General features: G+C 44.1%; 1 protein-coding gene across 1 annotated transcript; it reads right to left on the bottom strand.

Moving 5' to 3' along the window:
• Nucleotides 1-816: 816 nt before the first annotated feature.
• Nucleotides 817-15,897, bottom strand: LOC120030494 (E3 ubiquitin-protein ligase TRIM39-like). Its single transcript, XM_038975902.1, has 8 exons — nucleotides 15,657-15,897; nucleotides 12,455-12,666; nucleotides 11,813-12,024; nucleotides 11,482-11,641; nucleotides 11,178-11,273; nucleotides 4,478-4,711; nucleotides 3,982-4,129; nucleotides 817-2,081 (listed from the first exon to the last, which is right to left on the bottom strand). Exons 1-8 carry the CDS (start codon nucleotides 15,895-15,897, stop codon nucleotides 1,543-1,545), a joined length of 1,842 nt encoding a protein of 613 aa, XP_038831830.1. The 3' UTR covers nucleotides 817-1,542.
• Between the last annotated feature and the right edge of the window lie 3,056 nt (nucleotides 15,898-18,953).

Below are 18,953 nucleotides of genomic sequence, written 5' to 3'. Positions count from 1 at the left end.
CACGGGGTGTAAAGCCTAACTGACAAACATTAGCAGCTTGTGAGTTTACAGTTTGGGTAAGATAATTTTCACCAGAAAAATGCACCTTTATAATAAAAGCATTACAAGAATAATTGCATTTGCGGTCACTTTTGATGTGTTTTCCGCTAATTATAGCCTACTACCATGTGCGCATTGCTGCGCTTATAATGTGAATAAATAGCCTAATAGCCTAACATTTTAAGCTATATGTTCTGATCTGTTGGGTCAGTCATATTGCGTAAAAAGTTTTTGGGTTGCTAGTGGTTGTATTAATTTGGGATCTATCAATTCCCACAACTGGCCCAGACTATGTTTGGAATATTTATTTATCGCACAGAATAGAATAGGTTGACTTTTGCACTATGGGGGATAGTAGATTGACATAGGCTTGTGCTTTTGCTGTTCGTTAGGCCTACTCATCTTGATGGCTGACGAAAAGTAAATGTGGACAGTTCTTCCAATAACTTAAATATGAACCTCGGAATTGGATAAGGACAGGTGCAGTTGTGGCCCCGAAGTGTCGGTCTTCACTTGTAGCCTGTGAGAAAGACCCGATCAAGTGATGGAGAGCCATGTGAGTGAGAGGTGATTCAGAGCGAGCAGCACTCAGGGAGAAGGGCACAACGGCTACTGGCTGCAAAAGGCATGACATTTCTTAGGGTGCATTACGGCCACACAAAGGGAATGCCACTGTAAAATTCTAGGAATAATCAAGTGCTTGTCATATTGTGAATGAGTGACTGATGTAGTGTGTACAGCCTGCACCAAAAAACTAAGCAGAGCTCATGTCTTTCAAGCAACTTTTTTCAAATCATCATTAGAGTCGCATCATGCAGCCTTACAATGTATTAGACATCTAAACATATAGCCCCAACGTTTGTATAACAATTAAAGTTACATGAATAACTCTTAAGCATATAGGAATACCTATTTCTTTGTTAACCGCTAAACCTAAAATAGCCACATGTGCGCACTTCCTCAAATCTATTGGAGAAAATATCCTTTCTATTTTATTCAGCTTTGTTCAATTTTATTCTTCATACAATAATGCAACGAAATTCTAAGCAAATCATGTCTGCTAAATTAACTAGTGTAGCCCACAGCCATTTGGCATAGCCAGATCAGGACCTAAAATAAGGACATCTCAAAGTATGCTTTTCTGTTCTTCTGAAATAGACTACATTTTCTTAATATCATGCTTCTTTAGACCTGTCTAAAATAAATAATGGATTTATTGTGAATTTGTAGGCTATATTACATGGACATATTAGACTTTTTCAAATGTTAACGTTCCAAAGGTCTGCACCAGTGGCTTGTATGTGTGGAAGCCAGGAGATGCTAAATGTGTTTATGTTAATTAACAGTCAACTACCTTGACACCGACAGTTATTTGCTTGACAATCATCGGCTGACAACATTTTGTGACCGCCACAGCCCTAACCCGACCCTAACTCTAGCTGTAGCCCTAATCCTAACCTGAAGTGAATGTCTTTCTCCTATAAGGCTGAGCAATGCGTGACATCACCCTGTTTTGGTGATGACCAGTGGGTCTGAGTTCTCCTCCCCATTCAGAAGATGTGGGCTGAGATATGGATATATTTCCCCAATAAAGGAATACCCAGTGAAAGAATGTATGTGAGCCTTAGCCTCCACATCATAAAAAGACACCAACCCCTCCTCATAATCCACAAACACCCCCACCTTCTGGGGCTTTTCTCTCAGTGACAACAGAAAAGGCGGGTCCCCCAAGGCTCCGTATTTGGCACCATTATAATTCACTATAGCCCAGTAACCGTTAGTAGGATTCACAGAGAGCTTCCCCTTCCTGTTGGCATCTCCTCTTGCAATTCCCAGATCCCAACCCGTCTTGTTCCCGACATCCACCTCCCAGTATGATCTCCCAGAGGTTAGCTTGTTGTGTCCTAGGACGCTGCCGAAGTGATCGAAGCGATGTGGACAGTCAGGGAGGTCCTGTATCTTCCCTCCATCTCTCACTTCTTTCCCGTCCTCAGATAGAATCAGCTGTGTGTTTGCTGTGTCCGGGTCCAATGTCACATCAACTGAATAACATCATATATGGTTGATATTGATATGAAAAGATATATGGGCATATATAAGGCCTATCAGTTGGCCTGAATGAGGTTAACATGTGGCCTACTACAAAATGAATGTGGTTGAGATGTACTCTAAAATATTTGTATACTAATGTAGTTTTACACTGAAATAAAATAAATATACACCTGCAAACTTCAGGATCCTCTCAAGTTCTATGGAAGAAATCACATATTTGGGCTGTCAGGGTACTTGCAACATATCAAGCTAAACAGAAAAACACTGGAAAATAGTCCTATACTATTTACAGTTGAAGTCGGAAGTTTACATACACTTATGTTGGAGTCATTAAAAATTGTTTTTCAACCACTCCACAAATGTCTTGTTAATTAACAAACTATAGTTTTGGCAAGTCGGTCAGGACATCTACTCTGTACATGACATAAGTAATTTTGCCAACAATTGTTTACAGACAGATTATTTCATTTATAATTCACTGTATCACAATTCCAGTGGGTCAGAAGTGTACACTAAGTTGAATGTGCCTTTAAACAGCTTGGGAAATTCCATAAAATTATGTCATGGCTTTAGAATCTTCTGATAGGCTGATTGACATCATTTGAATCAATTGGAGGTGTACCTGTGGATGTATTTCAAGGCCTTCCTTCAAACTCAGTGCCTCTTTGCTTGACATCATTTGAACATCCAAAGAAATCAGCCAAGACCTCATAAAAAAATTGTAGACCACCACAAGTCTGGTTCATTCTTGAGAGCAATTTCCAAACGCCTGAAGGAACCACGTTCATCTGCACAAACAATAGTACGCAAGTATAAACACCATGGACCCAAGCAGTCGTCATACCGCTCAGGAAGGAGACGCGTTCTGGAGACGCGTTCTGTCTCCTAGAGATGAATGTACTTCAGAGCAAAGGACCTTGTGAAGATGCTGGAGGAAACAGGTACAAAAGTATCTATATCCACAGTAAAACTGTGGTCCTATATCGCCTCTGCTCCAAAACCGCCATAAAAAAGCCAGACTATGGTTTGCAACTGCACATGGGGACAAAGATCATACTTTTTGGAGAAATGTCCTCTGGTCTGATGAAACAGAAATAGAACGGTTTGGCCATAATGACCATCGTTATGTTTGGAGGAAAAAGGGGGAGGCTTGCAAGCCGAAGAACACCATCCCAACCGTGAAGCACAGGGGTGGCAGCACCATGTTGTGGGGGTGCTTTGCTGCAGGAGGTACTGGTGCACTTCACAAAATAGATGGCATCATGAGGTAGAAAAATTATGTGGATATGTTGAAGCAACATCTCAAGACATCAATCAGGAAGTTAAAGCTTGGTCGCAAATGGGTCTTCCAAATGGACAATGACCCCAAGCATACTTCCAAAGTTGTGGCAAAATGGCTTAAGGACAACAAAGTCAAGTTATTGGAGGGGCCATCACAAAGCCCTGATCTCAATCCTATAGAAAATTTGTGGGCAGAACTGAAAAAGCGTGTGCGGGCAAGGAGGCCTACAAACCTGACTCAGTTATACCAGCTCTGTCAGGAGGAATGGGAAGCTTGTGGAAGGCTACCCGAAACATTTGACCCAAGTTAAACAATTTAAAGGCAATGCTACCAAGTACTAATTGAGTGTATGTAAACTTCTGACCCACTGGGAATGTGATGAAAGAAATAAAAGCTGAAATAATCATTCTCTCTACTATTATTCTGACATTTCACATTCTTAAAATAAAGTGGTGATCCTAGCTGACCTAAGACAGGAGATTTTTACTGGGATTAAATGTCAGGAATTGTGAAAAACTGAGTTTAAATGTACTTGGCTAAGGTGTATGTAAACTTCCGACTCCAACTGTATTATTTTTAGTACGGTTTATATTGTCTCAATCTTTTACCAACTGAGGAGAGCTTCTCCAGCTCGTGCTTGATTCTCTCCGTCATGGTCGACCAGCTGCTTCTCATGGTGCCAAAGGAGAGTGTAGTATCAATGGAGGCCTCAGTCCAGTCTCTGCCATCACACAGCCCCGACAGGGATGGGAAAGTCTGGTGGCGAGACAGATGGAGGGACAAGGGAAAGAAAGAGAGGGAGACAGAGGAATCAATAGAGAGAAAGAGAGACACATTAACAGAGATAGATGACAAAGTTCATTGAACACTTGTTTTTCATTACACTGTATCATTATTATGAAATTCAAATTCAACCATTTTTAGACAGACAATAGACACTCCAGTCTAGTACAATCCATGTACTGTATTTCACACAATACTGGTACACAAACACATGCATCAACTAACATCGGAACAGCTTGCAGAATGTTCAGAGTGTGGTGCCAGTGGAGATCATGTGTGGATCATATATTAAATGGGTTATGTCAAAGTAAAATTACTCACCTGCAGGAAGTGAATGTGATCCTTGAGGTCAGCAACATCCTCCAATTGACCAATTGTTTCTTTCAGTTCTCTGATCTCTCTCTTCAGCTCCTGGGTGAGTTCTCCTGCCTCTCTCTCCACCTCCTCCTGCCTCTCCTCCATGGGCCTGAGAGCATCTAGATGGGTCTCCTCTACAGCTGCTATCACTGCTTTGAACACAGAGTCAATCTCCCTCCTCTCCCTGTCCACGTGGGCCTAGAGGATGGATGGTGGACAACAACTCAGTATTAACTCAGTGTCTCTCTCCCTCCTGTGTTTTTGTCTTTGTCTGCCTCACTTTTCACTTTACCTTTGTCTCTGTGCTTGTCTCACTGTCTGTGTTTCATGTCTTTCTTTCTCCCTGTCTATGTGCAACAGGTCTCTCTTTCTCCCTGTCTATGTGCAACAGGTCTCTCTTTCTCCCTGTCTATGTGCAACAGGTCTCTCTTCCTCCATGTCTATGTGCAACAGGTCTCTCTTCCTCCATGTCTATGTGCAACAGGTCTCTCTTTCTCCCTGTCTATGTGCAACAGGTCTCTCTTTCTCCCTGTCTATGTGCAACAGGTCTCTCTTTCTCCCTGTCTATGTGCAACAGGTCTCTCTTTCTCCCTGTCTATGTGCAACAGGTCTCTCTTTCTCCCTGTCTATGTGCAACAGGTCTCTCTTTCTCCCTGTCTATGTGCAACAGGTCTCTCTTTCTCCCTGTTTATGTGCAACAGGTCTCTCTTTCTCCCTGTCTATGTGCAACAGGTCTCTCTTTCTCCCTGTCTATGTGCAACAGGTCTCTCTTTCTCCCTGTCTATGTGCAACAGGTCTCTCTTTCTCCCTGTCCCTGTCTATGTGCAACAGGTCTCTCTTTCTCCCTGTCCCTGTCTATGTGCAACAGGTCTCTCTTTCTCCCTGTCTATGTGCAACAGGTCTCTCTTTCTCCCTGTCCCTGTCTATGTGCAACAGGTCTCTCTTTCTCCCTGTCCCTGTCTATGTGCAACAGGTCTCTCTTTCTCCCTGTCCCTGTCTATGTGCAACAGGTCTCTCTTTCTCCCTGTCTATGTGCAACAGGTCTCTCTTTCTCCCTGTCTATGTGCAACAGGTCTCTCTTTCTCCCTGTCTATGTGCAACAGGTCTCTCTTTCTCCCTGTCTATGTGCAACAGGTCTCTCTTCCTCCCTGTCTATGTGCAACAGGTCTCTCTTTCTCCCTGTCTATGTGCAACAGGTCTATCTTTCTCCCTGTCTATGTGCAACAGATCTCTCTTCCTCCCTGTCTATTTGCAACAGGTCTCTCTTTCTCCCTGTCTATGTGCAACAGGTCTCTCTTTCTCCCTGTCTATGTGCAACAGGTCTCTCTTTCTCCCTGTCTATGTGCAACAGGTCTCTCTTTCTCCCTGTTTATGTGCAACAGGTCTCTCTTTCTCCCTGTTTATGTGCAACAGGTCTCTCTTTCTCCCTGTCTATGTGCAACAGGTCTCTCTTTCTCCCTGTCTATGTGCAAAAGGTCTCTCTTTTTCCCTGTCTATGTGCAACAGGTCTCTCTTTCTCCCTGTCTATGTGCAACAGGTCTCTCTTTCTCCCTGTTTATGTGCAACAGGTCTCTCTTTCTCCCTGTTTATGTGCAACAGGTCTCTCTTTCTCCCTGTCTATGTGCAACAGGTCTCTCTTTCTCCCTGTCTATGTGCAAAAGGTCTCTCTTTTTCCCTGTCTATGTGCAACAGGTCTCTCTTTCTCCCTGTCTATGTGCAACAGGTCTCTCTTTCTCCCTGTCTATGTGCAACAGGTCTCTCTTTCTACCTGTCTATGTGCAACAGGTCTCTCTTTCTCCCTGTCTATGTGCACCAGGTCTATCTTTCTCCCTGTCTATGTGCAACAGGTCTCTCTTTCTCCCTGTCTATGTGCAACAGGTCTCTCTTTCTCCCTGTCTATGTGCAACAGGTCTCTCTTTCTCCCTGTCTATGTGCAACAGGTCTCTCTTTCTCCCTGTCTATGTGCAACAGGTCTAACTTTCTCCCTGTCTATGTGCAACAGGTCTCTCTTTCTCCCTGTCTATGTGCAACAGGTCTCTCTTTCTCCCTGTCTATGTGCAACAGGTCTCTCTTTCTCCCTGTCTATGTGCAACAGGTCTCTCTTTCTCCCTGTCTATGTGCAACAGGTCTCTCTTTCTCCCTGTCTATGTGCAACAGGTCTCTCTTTCTCCCTGTCTATGTGCAACAGGTCTCTCTTTCTCCCTGTCTATGTGCAACAGGTCTCTCTTTCTCCCTGTCTATGTGCAACAGGTCTCTCTTTCTCCCTGTCTATGTGCAACAGGTCTCTCTTTCTCCCTGTCTATGTGCAACAGGTCTCTCTTTCTCCCTGTCTATGTGCAACAGGTCTCTCTGTCTCCCTGTCTATGTGCAACAGGTCTCTCTTTCTCCCTGTCTATGTGCAACAGGTCTCTCTTTCTCCCTGTCTATGTGTAACAGGTCTCTCTTTCTCCCTGTCTATGTGCAACAGGTCTCTCTTTCTCCCTGTCTATGTGCAACAGGTCTCTCTTTCTCCCTGTCTATGTGCACCAGGTCTCTCTTTCTCCCTGTCTATGTGCAACAGGTCTCTCTTTCTCCCTGTCTATGTGCAACAGGTCTCTCTTTCTCCCTGTCTATGTGCAACAGGTCTCTCTTTCTCCCTGTCTATGTGCAACAGGTCTCTCTGTCTCCCTGTCTATGTGCAACAGGTCTCTCTTTCTCCCTGTCTATGTGCAACAGGTCTCTCTTTCTCCCTGTCTATGTGTAACAGGTCTCTCTTTCTCCCTGTCTATGTGCAACAGGTCTCTCTTTCTCCCTGTCTATGTGCAACAGGTCTCTCTTTCTCCCTGTCTATGTGCAACAGGTCTCTCTTTCTCCCTGTCTATGTGCAACAGGTCTCTCTTTCTCCCTGTCTATGTGCAACAGGTCTCTCTTTCTCCCTGTCTATGTGCAACAGGTCTCTCTTTCTCCCTGTCTATGTGCAACAGGTCTCTCTGTCTCCCTGTCTATGTGCAACAGGTCTCTCTTTCTCCCTGTCTATGTGCAACAGGTCTCTCTTTCTCCCTGTCTATGTGTAACAGGTCTCTCTTTCTCCCTGTCTATGTGCAACAGGTCTCTCTTTCTCCCTGTCTATGTGCAACAGGTCTCTCTTTCTCCCTGTCTATGTGCACCAGGTCTCTCTTTCTCCCTGTCTATGTGCAACAGGTCTCTCTTTCTCCCTGTCTATGTGCAACAGGTCTCTCTTTCTCCCTGTCTATGTGCAACAGGTCTCTCTTTCTCCCTGTCTATGTGCAACAGGTCTCTCTGTCTCCCTGTCTATGTGCAACAGGTCTCTCTTTCTCCCTGTCTATGTGCAACAGGTCTCTCTTTCTCCCTGTCTATGTGCAACAGGTCTCTCTTTCTCCCTGTCTATGTGCAACAGGTCTCTCTTTCTCCCTGTCTATGTGCAACAGGTCTCTCTTTCTCCCTGTCTATGTGCAACAGGTCTCTCTTTCTCCCTGTCTATGTGCAACAGGTCTCTCTTTCTCCCTGTCTATGTGCAACAGGTCTCTCTTTCTCCCTGTCTATGTGCAACAGGTCTCTCTTTCTCCCTGTCTATGTGCAACAGGTCTCTCTTTCTCCCTGTCTATGTGTAACAGGTCTCTCTTTCTCCCTGTCTATGTGCAACAGGTCTCTCTTTCTCCCTGTCTATGTGCAACAGGTCTCTCTTTCTCCCTGTCTATGTGCACCAGGTCTCTCTTTCTCCCTGTCTATGTGCAACAGGTCTCTCTTTCTCCCTGTCTATGTGCAACAGGTCTCTCTTTCTCCCTGTCTATGTGCAACAGGTCTCTCTTTCTCCCTGTCTATGTGCAACAGGTCTCTCTGTCTCCCTGTCTATGTGCAACAGGTCTCTCTTTCTCCCTGTCTATGTGCAACAGGTCTCTCTTTCTCCCTGTCTATGTGCAACAGGTCTCTCTTTCTCCCTGTCTATGTGCAACAGGTCTCTCTTTCTCCCTGTCTATGTGCAACAGGTCTCTCTTTCTCCCTGTCTATGTGCAACAGGTCTCTCTTTCTCCCTGTCTATGTGCAACAGGTCTCTCTTTCTCCCTGTCTATGTGCAACAGGTCTCTCTTTCTCCCTGTCTATGTGCAACAGGTCTCTCTTTCTCCCTGTCTATGTGCAACAGGTCTCTCTTTCTCCCTGTCTATGTGCAACAGGTCTCTCTTTCTCCCTGTCTATGTGCAACAGGTCTCTCTTTCTCCCTGTCTATGTGCAACAGGTCTCTCTTTCTCCCTGTCTATGTGCAACAGGTCTCTCTTTCTCCCTGTCTATGTGCAACAGGTCTCTCTTTCTCCCTGTCTATGTGCAACAGGTCTCTCTTTCTCCCTGTCTATGTGCAACAGGTCTCTCTGTCTCCCTGTCTATGTGCAACAGGTCTCTCTTTCTCCCTGTCTATGTGCAACAGGTCTCTCTTTCTCCCTGTCTATGTGTAACAGGTCTCTCTTTCTCCCTGTCTATGTGCAACAGGTCTCTCTTTCTCCCTGTCTATGTGCAACAGGTCTCTCTTTCTCCCTGTCTATGTGCACCAGGTCTCTCTTTCTCCCTGTCTATGTGCAACAGGTCTCTCTTTCTCCCTGTCTATGTGCAACAGGTCTCTCTTTCTCCCTGTCTATGTGCAACAGGTCTCTCTTTCTCCCTGTCTATGTGCAACAGGTCTCTCTGTCTCCCTGTCTATGTGCAACAGGTCTCTCTTTCTCCCTGTCTATGTGCAACAGGTCTCTCTTTCTCCCTGTCTATGTGTAACAGGTCTCTCTTTCTCCCTGTCTATGTGCAACAGGTCTCTCTTTCTCCCTGTCTATGTGCAACAGGTCTCTCTTTCTCCCTGTCTATGTGCAACAGGTCTCTCTTTCTCCCTGTCTATGTGCAACAGGTCTCTCTTTCTCCCTGTCTATGTGCAACAGGTCTCTCTTTCTCCCTGTCTATGTGCAACAGGTCTCTCTTTCTCCCTGTCTATGTGCAACAGGTCTCTCTGTCTCCCTGTCTATGTGCAACAGGTCTCTCTTTCTCCCTGTCTATGTGCAACAGGTCTCTCTTTCTCCCTGTCTATGTGTAACAGGTCTCTCTTTCTCCCTGTCTATGTGCAACAGGTCTCTCTTTCTCCCTGTCTATGTGCAACAGGTCTCTCTTTCTCCCTGTCTATGTGCACCAGGTCTCTCTTTCTCCCTGTCTATGTGCAACAGGTCTCTCTTTCTCCCTGTCTATGTGCAACAGGTCTCTCTTTCTCCCTGTCTATGTGCAACAGGTCTCTCTTTCTCCCTGTCTATGTGCAACAGGTCTCTCTGTCTCCCTGTCTATGTGCAACAGGTCTCTCTTTCTCCCTGTCTATGTGCAACAGGTCTCTCTTTCTCCCTGTCTATGTGCAACAGGTCTCTCTTTCTCCCTGTCTATGTGCAACAGGTCTCTCTTTCTCCCTGTCTATGTGCAACAGGTCTCTCTTTCTCCCTGTCTATGTGCAACAGGTCTCTCTTTCTCCCTGTCTATGTGCAACAGGTCTCTCTTTCTCCCTGTCTATGTGCAACAGGTCTCTCTTTCTCCCTGTCTATGTGCAACAGGTCTCTCTTTCTCCCTGTCTATGTGCAACAGGTCTCTCTTTCTCCCTTTCTATGTGTAACAGGTCTCTCTTTCTCCCTGTCTATGTGCAACAGGTCTCTCTTTCTCCCTGTCTATGTGCAACAGGTCTCTCTTTCTCCCTGTCTATGTGCACCAGGTCTCTCTTTCTCCCTGTCTATGTGCAACAGGTCTCTCTTTCTCCCTGTCTATGTGCAACAGGTCTCTCTTTCTCCCTGTCTATGTGCAACAGGTCTCTCTTTCTCCCTGTCTATGTGCAACAGGTCTCTCTGTCTCCCTGTCTATGTGCAACAGGTCTCTCTTTCTCCCTGTCTATGTGCAACAGGTCTCTCTTTCTCCCTGTCTATGTGCAACAGGTCTCTCTTTCTCCCTGTCTATGTGCAACAGGTCTCTCTTTCTCCCTGTCTATGTGCAACAGGTCTCTCTTTCTCCCTGTCTATGTGCAACAGGTCTCTCTTTCTCCCTGTCTATGTGCAACAGGTCTCTCTTTCTCCCTGTCTATGTGCAACAGGTCTCTCTTTCTCCCTGTCTATGTGCAACAGGTCTCTCTTTCTCCCTGTCTATGTGCAACAGGTCTCTCTTTCTCCCTGTCTATGTGCAACAGGTCTCTCTTTCTCCCTGTCTATGTGCAACAGGTCTCTCTTTCTCCCTGTCTATGTGCAACAGGTCTCTCTTTCTCCCTGTCTATGTGCAACAGGTCTCTCTTTCTCCCTGTCTATGTGCAACAGGTCTCTCTTTCTCCCTGTCTATGTGCAACAGGTCTCTCTTTCTCCCTGTCTATGTGCAACAGGTCTCTCTGTCTCCCTGTCTATGTGCAACAGGTCTCTCTTTCTCCCTGTCTATGTGCAACAGGTCTCTCTTTCTCCCTGTCTATGTGCAACAGGTCTCTCTGTCTCCCTGTCTATGTGCAACAGGTCTCTCTGTCTCCCTGTCTATGTGCAACAGGTCTCTCTTTCTCCCTGTCTATGTGCAACAGGTCTCTCCGCCTGTCTCATGGTTAAATATGTCACTGTTACAGTCCTCCATCTCTGTGTTTGCAGGTAAACAGGTAGTACCTCACTCTGACTTAACCAGGCCTCACCTTGCACTGCTCCACAGACACCCTGATCTCCTCCACCTTTCTCTCCCTCTCCAGGATTCTCTCCTGCATATCAGCCTTGGAGCTCCCCAGTTTACCCTAGGACATACAAACATGTACACACACACACACAATGAAACTATCTCATAGTTTTGTGATAGGTTATTTTATGTTTTCATCACTCAATACACACTCTCATTCAGACTCACTCAATACTACACACTTTGTAAACACAACGAAACATCTACAGAATTTATTGAACCTGTTGAATATATGACAGCATGAAAACCCATTGAAAATATGACACCTTCTTCCTGTCCCACTCCATTTCCACGGAGATGACCTCGTGACCCTCCTCCACGCAGAGGGCACAGACACAGCGCCCCTCTGCCCTGCTGTACAGCTCCAGGGGACGACCGTGGGTCAGACACGCCCTCCCATCCAGGTCCTTCACAGGGGCCACCAGCCTGTTTATACATTTTAAACAGTACACTGTATTATCCATCTAAGTGTGTGTTTTCTGATGAAGTTTTCTATGCAATTTTCTGTATCTCTACAGTTTAATTGTGAACTGTTAGCAAGAATCAATAAAGTCAAAGTAAACCAAGCCATTCAGGACATCCACAGGGACCACCAACCTGTGGCCCTTCAGCCTGCCTGCTGAGGTGTGGGGGCCCAGGTGAGTCTCGCAGTATGAGGCCAGACACACCAGACAGGACTTTTGGGCCTTGAGCTTCCTCTCAGTGCAGACGTCACAGGCCACCTCACCTGGAGCTCCAGAATACTCCCCTGGCTTCCTCTCCTGGGCCTTCTTCAACTCCTGAATGAGAGTACTGAGGATGATGTTCACCTGTGGATGATATTGTGCTTTGTTTATCAATTTGATGCTCTTACTGTTTATTATCTATCCCGTTGCCTAGTCACTTTATCCCTACCTATATGTAACTATCTACCTCGTACCCCTGCACATTGACTCAGTACTGCTACCAAGTGTATATAGCTAAGTTATCATTACTCATTGTGTATTTATTCCTTGTGTTATTATTTTCATATGTATTCCTTGTGTAATATTTGTTCTACTATTTCTAAATTTGTTCTCTCTGCATTGTTGAGAAGGGCCCATAAGTAAGCATTTCCCTGTTAGTATACAGCTCGGTTAGTCTACAAATCATTTGATTTGATTTTAGTACAATACATCCCCCCCAAACAACGGGTTGATGTAGAGGGGAAAATGGCTGAGACAGGAAGTGTTATATTGACTTTATCTAGCATTAATTCACCTGTGGGTTCCTCCTCAGATGCTCCTTGCAGACGGGGCATATGAGGTCATTGAAGTGGAGGTTGCATTCCAGGCAGGTCTGGCAGAAGGTGTGGCCACAGGGGGTGGTGACCGGGTCCTTAAACAGGCCCAGACAGATGGAACAGTTGAGGTGCTGCTCAATCAGGACAGGGGTGTTGATGGAGATGGAGACTGCAGATGAGAAGGCCATGTCTGATATGGGACGTTACAGATATCAGATTCATTATTCATCGTTCATTAAACAGACAGTCTGCAGTTGCTACATCATTTTAAATGCCTCATGAGCTTAGTTCAACTGGAGTACTCCATCAGAACCCAAAATATAAGATTGTTTTACTCCAATGTTTGGAAACAAACACTATGTATCCTCAAAACATGGTTAAAACTATCATCTTGATATAATGGATGGTCAGCCCTTGCATCCATAGGTCTGTCTATGAATTTCGGAGTGGTTACATTTCTCCAGCACCATTGATAAGCTTTATACCGAAACAGGGGTGGGAATCACACTTTGTTATTGTTTCAACTGCTGATTGCCCCTTTAAGAGACTAAAACACATATTAGAGATGCATTGTTGGTGGTGCACAGTTTGGCTTTTGCCCTAGCAGTACACAGCTGATTCAAATAATCAACGTTTTTTATTTGAATCAGATGTGTAGTAATAGGGCAAAAACCAAAACGTGCACCCCATGAGGTTCCCAGGACCGAGTTTGGAAAACGCTGCTTTACAGAATAGTCACAACTTTGCTGTGTAACTGAGGCACTAAAATGAACAGTGTTTGGTCGCCCTCTACTGGTACAGGAACAGTACAACACCATCCTGATGTCTATAGTACAATGTCTATTGAGGTATTTGCATCAGTCAAATGAGATTTCACAGTGAGACATATAGGTATGCCCACATATGGTATGACCACTGACACACCCATATAACGAGAGATGACTCTAAGACACTGTGTGTATACCTACCTACCTACTGTACCTACCTACCTACCTACTGACCTACCTACCTACTGACCTACTTTTGACTTTCATTGAATGAGGCTAATTGTTGGCTAGTTTTGATGCAGAAATAACAATAAAAGTAGTTTTACCATAGTCCTTCAAAGTATAATATGTCTATCAACAGTATTCCACCATGTCATAATGTCTTACATCTATGGTACCTGTACGTGGTCAATAACAAACAATCAATAATACATGACAGTTGAACAACATTCCTTTACATCCTATGTCAACACATCCTGACGGTAGCATAATGTACACATAAAAGTCATACAATCGGTTTTTACTATAAGAAAAAGAGTACTACCTTTCACCTGATGCGATCTTCCTTTACTTCAGGCTCTTATAGTCTCTGTGTATTTGATCTCTAATACTCTCTGTCTTTTCTGCCTTGAGTTTCGTTTCTGAAAACATAATATATACACACCCCTTTCCCTGAATCACGTATTTCTACATCAGTACCAGTGTGGGCCTATGCAAACGTGTGTGTGTGTGTGTGTGTGTGTGTGTGTGTGTGTGTGTGTGTGTGTGTGTGTGTGTGTGTGTGTGTGTGTGTGTGTGTGTGTGTGTGTGTGTGTGTGTGTGTGTGTGTGTGTGTGCGTGTGTGGACGTGTTTAACTATTCTTGTGGGGACCAGAAGTCCCTACAAGAATAGTAAACGAACAAAAAGTTGACCAGCTGGGGACATTTTGTTAGTCCCCACAAGGTCAAATGCTATTTCTAGGGGGTTTAGGGTTAAGGTTAGAATTAGTGTTAGGGTTAGAATTAAGTTAAATATTAAGGTTAGGAGCTAGGAGTAGTTGTAGGGTTAGGGTTAGGAGCTAGGGTTAGGATAAAGTTTAGGTTTTTGGGTTAGGGTTAAGGTTAGGGTTAGGGTAAGAGTACGGGTTAGGATTAGGGTTAGGTTTAGGTTTAGGGTTAGGGGTTAGGGAAAATAGGATTTTGAATGGGACTGAATTGTATGTCCCCACAAGGTTAGCTGTACAAGACTGTGTGTGTGTGTGTGTGTGTGTGTGTGTGTGTGTGTGTGTGTGTGTGTGTGTGTGTGTGTGTGTGTGTGTGTGTGTGTGTGTGTGTGTGTGTGTGTGTGTGTGTGTGTGTGTGTGTGTGTGTGTGTGTTGTGTGTTTGATGCTTGAAAGTCAAGCGTCTTTCTTTGGCATTCTGTTACGTTAACGACAAGCTGCAGTATTTACACAAGACAAAGACAAACTTTGCTAACTGCACAATCACAAAATGGTGACAACCCTGTGTAAAACTTGATTGGTGGGTCATACTGTTTTCTGGCAAAGTTGAAAATAATTAAACATCTTCACATTTCCTCTGGTCAAATTATAAGAAGCCATACATTTTAGTGGTGCGCGGGTCAGCTGTTTGTTCACCCGGAATTGCTAATAACCCATCTGCAACAGCCTAACTATATGTAATAAAGTCAAAATCTGAGGCCCACACACAACCCTAACCCGCAAATATAGACAATACGCTATAAGCTACAGTCAAAGACGGCAGAAAGATTTTTTGACAGCGATTGCAGGATTTATTTTTTGCTTGAGTAAGATATGTTCCTGCTTATGATTTGACATTTTGGTGGGCTATTTGTTAGTCAACGTGTCTATAGTTAGATACCTGTAGCTTCTCTATTGTCATTATATGTTGCCATAGAAGACTAAACAAACCCCTGTGAAACAGAATAATGTTGTAGTTTGATAGAATGAATGCTTCAGTCTATATAGTTATATCAGTAAAGTTCTCTCTGTCATCAAACATGTTTATTTTATGTACAAAATGTCCAAATGACATCATTTTGACCGATGGTAAGGAAAAAGTAAGCTGTGAAAACGACTCAAAGGTGTTTCTGATAAGATTTCAGTTAAGTTTCAGATCTCGACTCCTGTAGCTGGACGCCGCTCGGGGCTGATGGATGTTTCCCCGCCTTGTCATCTGTCCCTATCCGAATGGCCTGTGCTACCTGGAACTTGCCTGCCAAGGAAGTCGTCTCCATCTGCTTCTCCTCCTCCATCTTGTAGTGGAGTAGACAAAGAACAGCAAGAGGATTGTTTCAATCAGAGCTGGTCCCATGTCACAAGTCGTGGAAACAGATGCTGCTAAGCGGACAGGAGCGTGTGCGAGAGGTTTGGAGCAGATTGACATAAATTATAGCTTCACTACCTGTTCTACCGGTGCCTTTATCGTTGGGATTGCCTGTGTCTGCGACGGCTGTGCTGATTTCAGCTACGCTGACTCCAGCAGCGGCTTCGTCGTCGAGTTTGGAACCTTTCCCTCTCTCTGGATCTGACAGGGCACTGCCTGCTATGGGAGGTCTGGATCTATCCCAGGGAGCAGCGGGGCCTGTGAAAGGTTCAACGAATTGTGTGAGGGGTAGGAATGGGTGGATTTCTCCATCTCCTTCTCCGGCCATTGTATTGGGAAGATCAATGATGAGAAATGTCTCAGTACCTGAGCAAAAACATTGTGCTATCCATGAGCACGAGACATTAATAAGCTGCTCCCAAACATTTTAAACCTAAACCTGGGATTCAATAATATTATGAAGGGCAGCCCACAACAGCTGAAGATGGATTTTAAAGAACTGATTGGGTCTCTGCTTGACACCAACAAACGCCCTATAATATCTGGCCCAGTTCCCTCCCCATGGCATGTAATGTTTCAGCAGACTTGTTGCTCTCCATATATAGCTACGAAACTATTGCAGCTCTGTGGGGGTAACATTTTATTGACAATTTTTATACCTTCTGGAAACAAAGCAAATGTTATAAGTAGGATGGGATCCACCCAAATCATTTGGGTTCCTAGATCCTTTCACAGCATTATAAAGCAAAGTTGAGACAATGACTGACCCAAGCCCAGCTCAGTTAATCCCTACCATTGTGTCGCTGAGTTGTCATAATGCTTAAGCAAATGTACATTATCCCAGGGGCGTTGGAAGACACAATGTAAGTAACCTAATTTATGTCCCTCTTACTGCCCTAAATGCCTCTACTGATCTTACAGCTAGAGTTATATAGTTAGCACTGAGGCGGTGTGCCCTAGTAGAAAATGCTAAAAAATAGCCCACGTTACAATGTGTTTTTATTTAACCTTTATTTAACTAGGCAAGACAGTTAAGAACAAATTCTTGTTACAATGACGACCTACCCCGTCCTCTCCTAACCCGGACGATGCTGGGCCAATTGTACGCCGCCCTATGGGACTCCCGATCACAGCCGGTTGTGATACAGCCCGGGATCAAACCAGGCTCTGTAGTGGCACCTCTAGCATTGAGATGCAGTGCCTTAGACCTCTGCGCCAGTCGGGAGCAGGGTTCATGAAATCAATAATTTGCTAGTAACAGATGACGTTCATATTCTGACAATCTCTGAAACTCACTTAGATTATACCTTTGATGATACAGTGGTAGCAATACATTATATCTACAGCAAAGACAGAAATGCCAAAGGTGGAAAAATAGAAATCTTAGAGAGGATCTCATGTTAAATACTGTTGAAGTAATATATCTTCAGGTTCATCTGCCTCACCGAAGCCCATTCTGGTGGGAAGTTGCTATAGACCACCAATGTCTAGCAGACAGTCTCTGGATAACATGTCTGAAATACTTGATCATGTATGTGATATCAACAGAGAGGTATATTTTCTGAGTGATTTCATTATTGACTGGCTTTCATCAAGCTGCCCACTCAAGAAAAAGCTTCAAACTGTAACTAGTGCTTGCTTGTAACTTTGTCCAGGTTATCAGTCAACCTACCAAGGTTGTTACAAACAGCACAGGAATAAAATCAACATGTACTGATCTCATCTTTACTAATGCTGTAGAAATGTGCTTTAAAGCAGTATCAAAATCCATTGCATGTAGTGATCACAATATAGCAGCCATAGATAGGAAAACCAAAGTTCCAAAGGCTGGTCTAAGAATAGGTCACACAATAGTGATTCCTATGTTGTTGATGTAAATGTATAATGTTTGTTGGTCTGTGGTGTGTAATGAGGAGCAACCAGACGCTGCACTTGACACATTTCTGAAAATTGCTTATTCCAGTTACTATTTAGCATGCACTCATTAATGAGTTTGGAAGTAGTGAACAAATTATTAGAAAGTGTTTGCCCTCAGGCCTGGAGGGAAACAAAAGTACTTCCGCTACCCAAGAATAGGAAAGCCCCCTTTACGGTCTCAAAAAACCGACCAATCAGCCTGTTACCAATCCTTAGTAAACTTTTGGAATAAAATGTGTTTGACCAGATACAATGCTATTTTACTTTCAGACTTTCAGCACGCTTAAAGGGAAGGACATTCAACAAGCACGGTACTTACATAAATGGCTGATGATTGGCTGAGCGAAATGTATGATAAAAATTGTGGGGGCTGTGTGTTGTTAGACTTCAGTGCAGCCTTTGACATTATCCATCATAGTCTGCTGTGGATAAAGAGTTACCTGCCCAACAGAACACAGAGGGTGTTCTTTAATGGAAGCCTCTCCAACATAATCCAGGTAGAATAAGGAATTCCCCAGAGCAGCTGTCTAGGAGCCTTACTTTTTTCATTTTTTTCTAATGACATGCCACTAGCGTTGAGTATAGCCAGTGTGTCTATTTCACAGCGAGTGAAACCTTCAAGCTGCATACTGGACCCTATTCCAACTAAACTACTTAAAGAGCTGCTTCATGTGCTTTGCCCTCCTATGTTGAACATAATAAACGGCTCTCTATCCACCGGATGTGTACCAAACTCACTAAAAGTGGCAGTAATAAAGCCTCTCTTGAAAAAGCCAAACCTTGACCCAGAAAATATAAAAAACTTTCGGCCTATATCGAATCTTCCATTCCTCTCAAAAATGTTAGAAAAAGCTGTTGCGCAGCAACTCACTGCCTTCCTGAAGACAAATAATGTATATGAAATGCTTCAGTCTGGTTTTAGACCCCATCATAGCACTGAGACTCCACTTGTGAAGGTGGTAAATTACCTTTTAATGGCGTCAGACCGAGGCTCTGCATCTGTCCTCGTGCTACTAGACCTTAGGGCTGCCTTTGATACCATCGATCACCACATTCTTTTGGAGAGATTGGAAACCCAAATTGGTCTACATGGACAAGTTCTGGCCTGGTTTAGATCTTATTTGTCGGAAAGATATCAGTTTGTCTCTGTGAAGGGACATTTCGGTGGTCCTCAAAGTTCCGTTTTAGGACCACTACTGTTTTCACTATATATTTTACCTCTTGGGGATGTCATTCAAAAACATAATGTTAACTTTCACTGCTATGCGGATGACACACAGCTGTAAATTTCAAGGAAACATGGTGAAGCCCCAAAATTGCCCTCGCTAGAAGCCTGTGTTTCAGACATAAGGAAGTGGATGGCTGAAAACTTTCTACTTTTAAACTCGGACAAAACAGAGATGCTTGTTCTAGGTCCCAAGAAACAAAGAGATATTCTGTTGAATCTGACAATTAATCTTGATGGTT

The sequence above is a fragment of the Salvelinus namaycush genome, chromosome 36 (genome assembly GCF_016432855.1).
Source record: "Salvelinus namaycush isolate Seneca chromosome 36, SaNama_1.0, whole genome shotgun sequence".
Classification (NCBI taxonomy): domain Eukaryota; kingdom Metazoa; phylum Chordata; class Actinopteri; order Salmoniformes; family Salmonidae; genus Salvelinus; species Salvelinus namaycush.
This window is presented reverse-complemented; position numbering and strand designations above follow the sequence as displayed.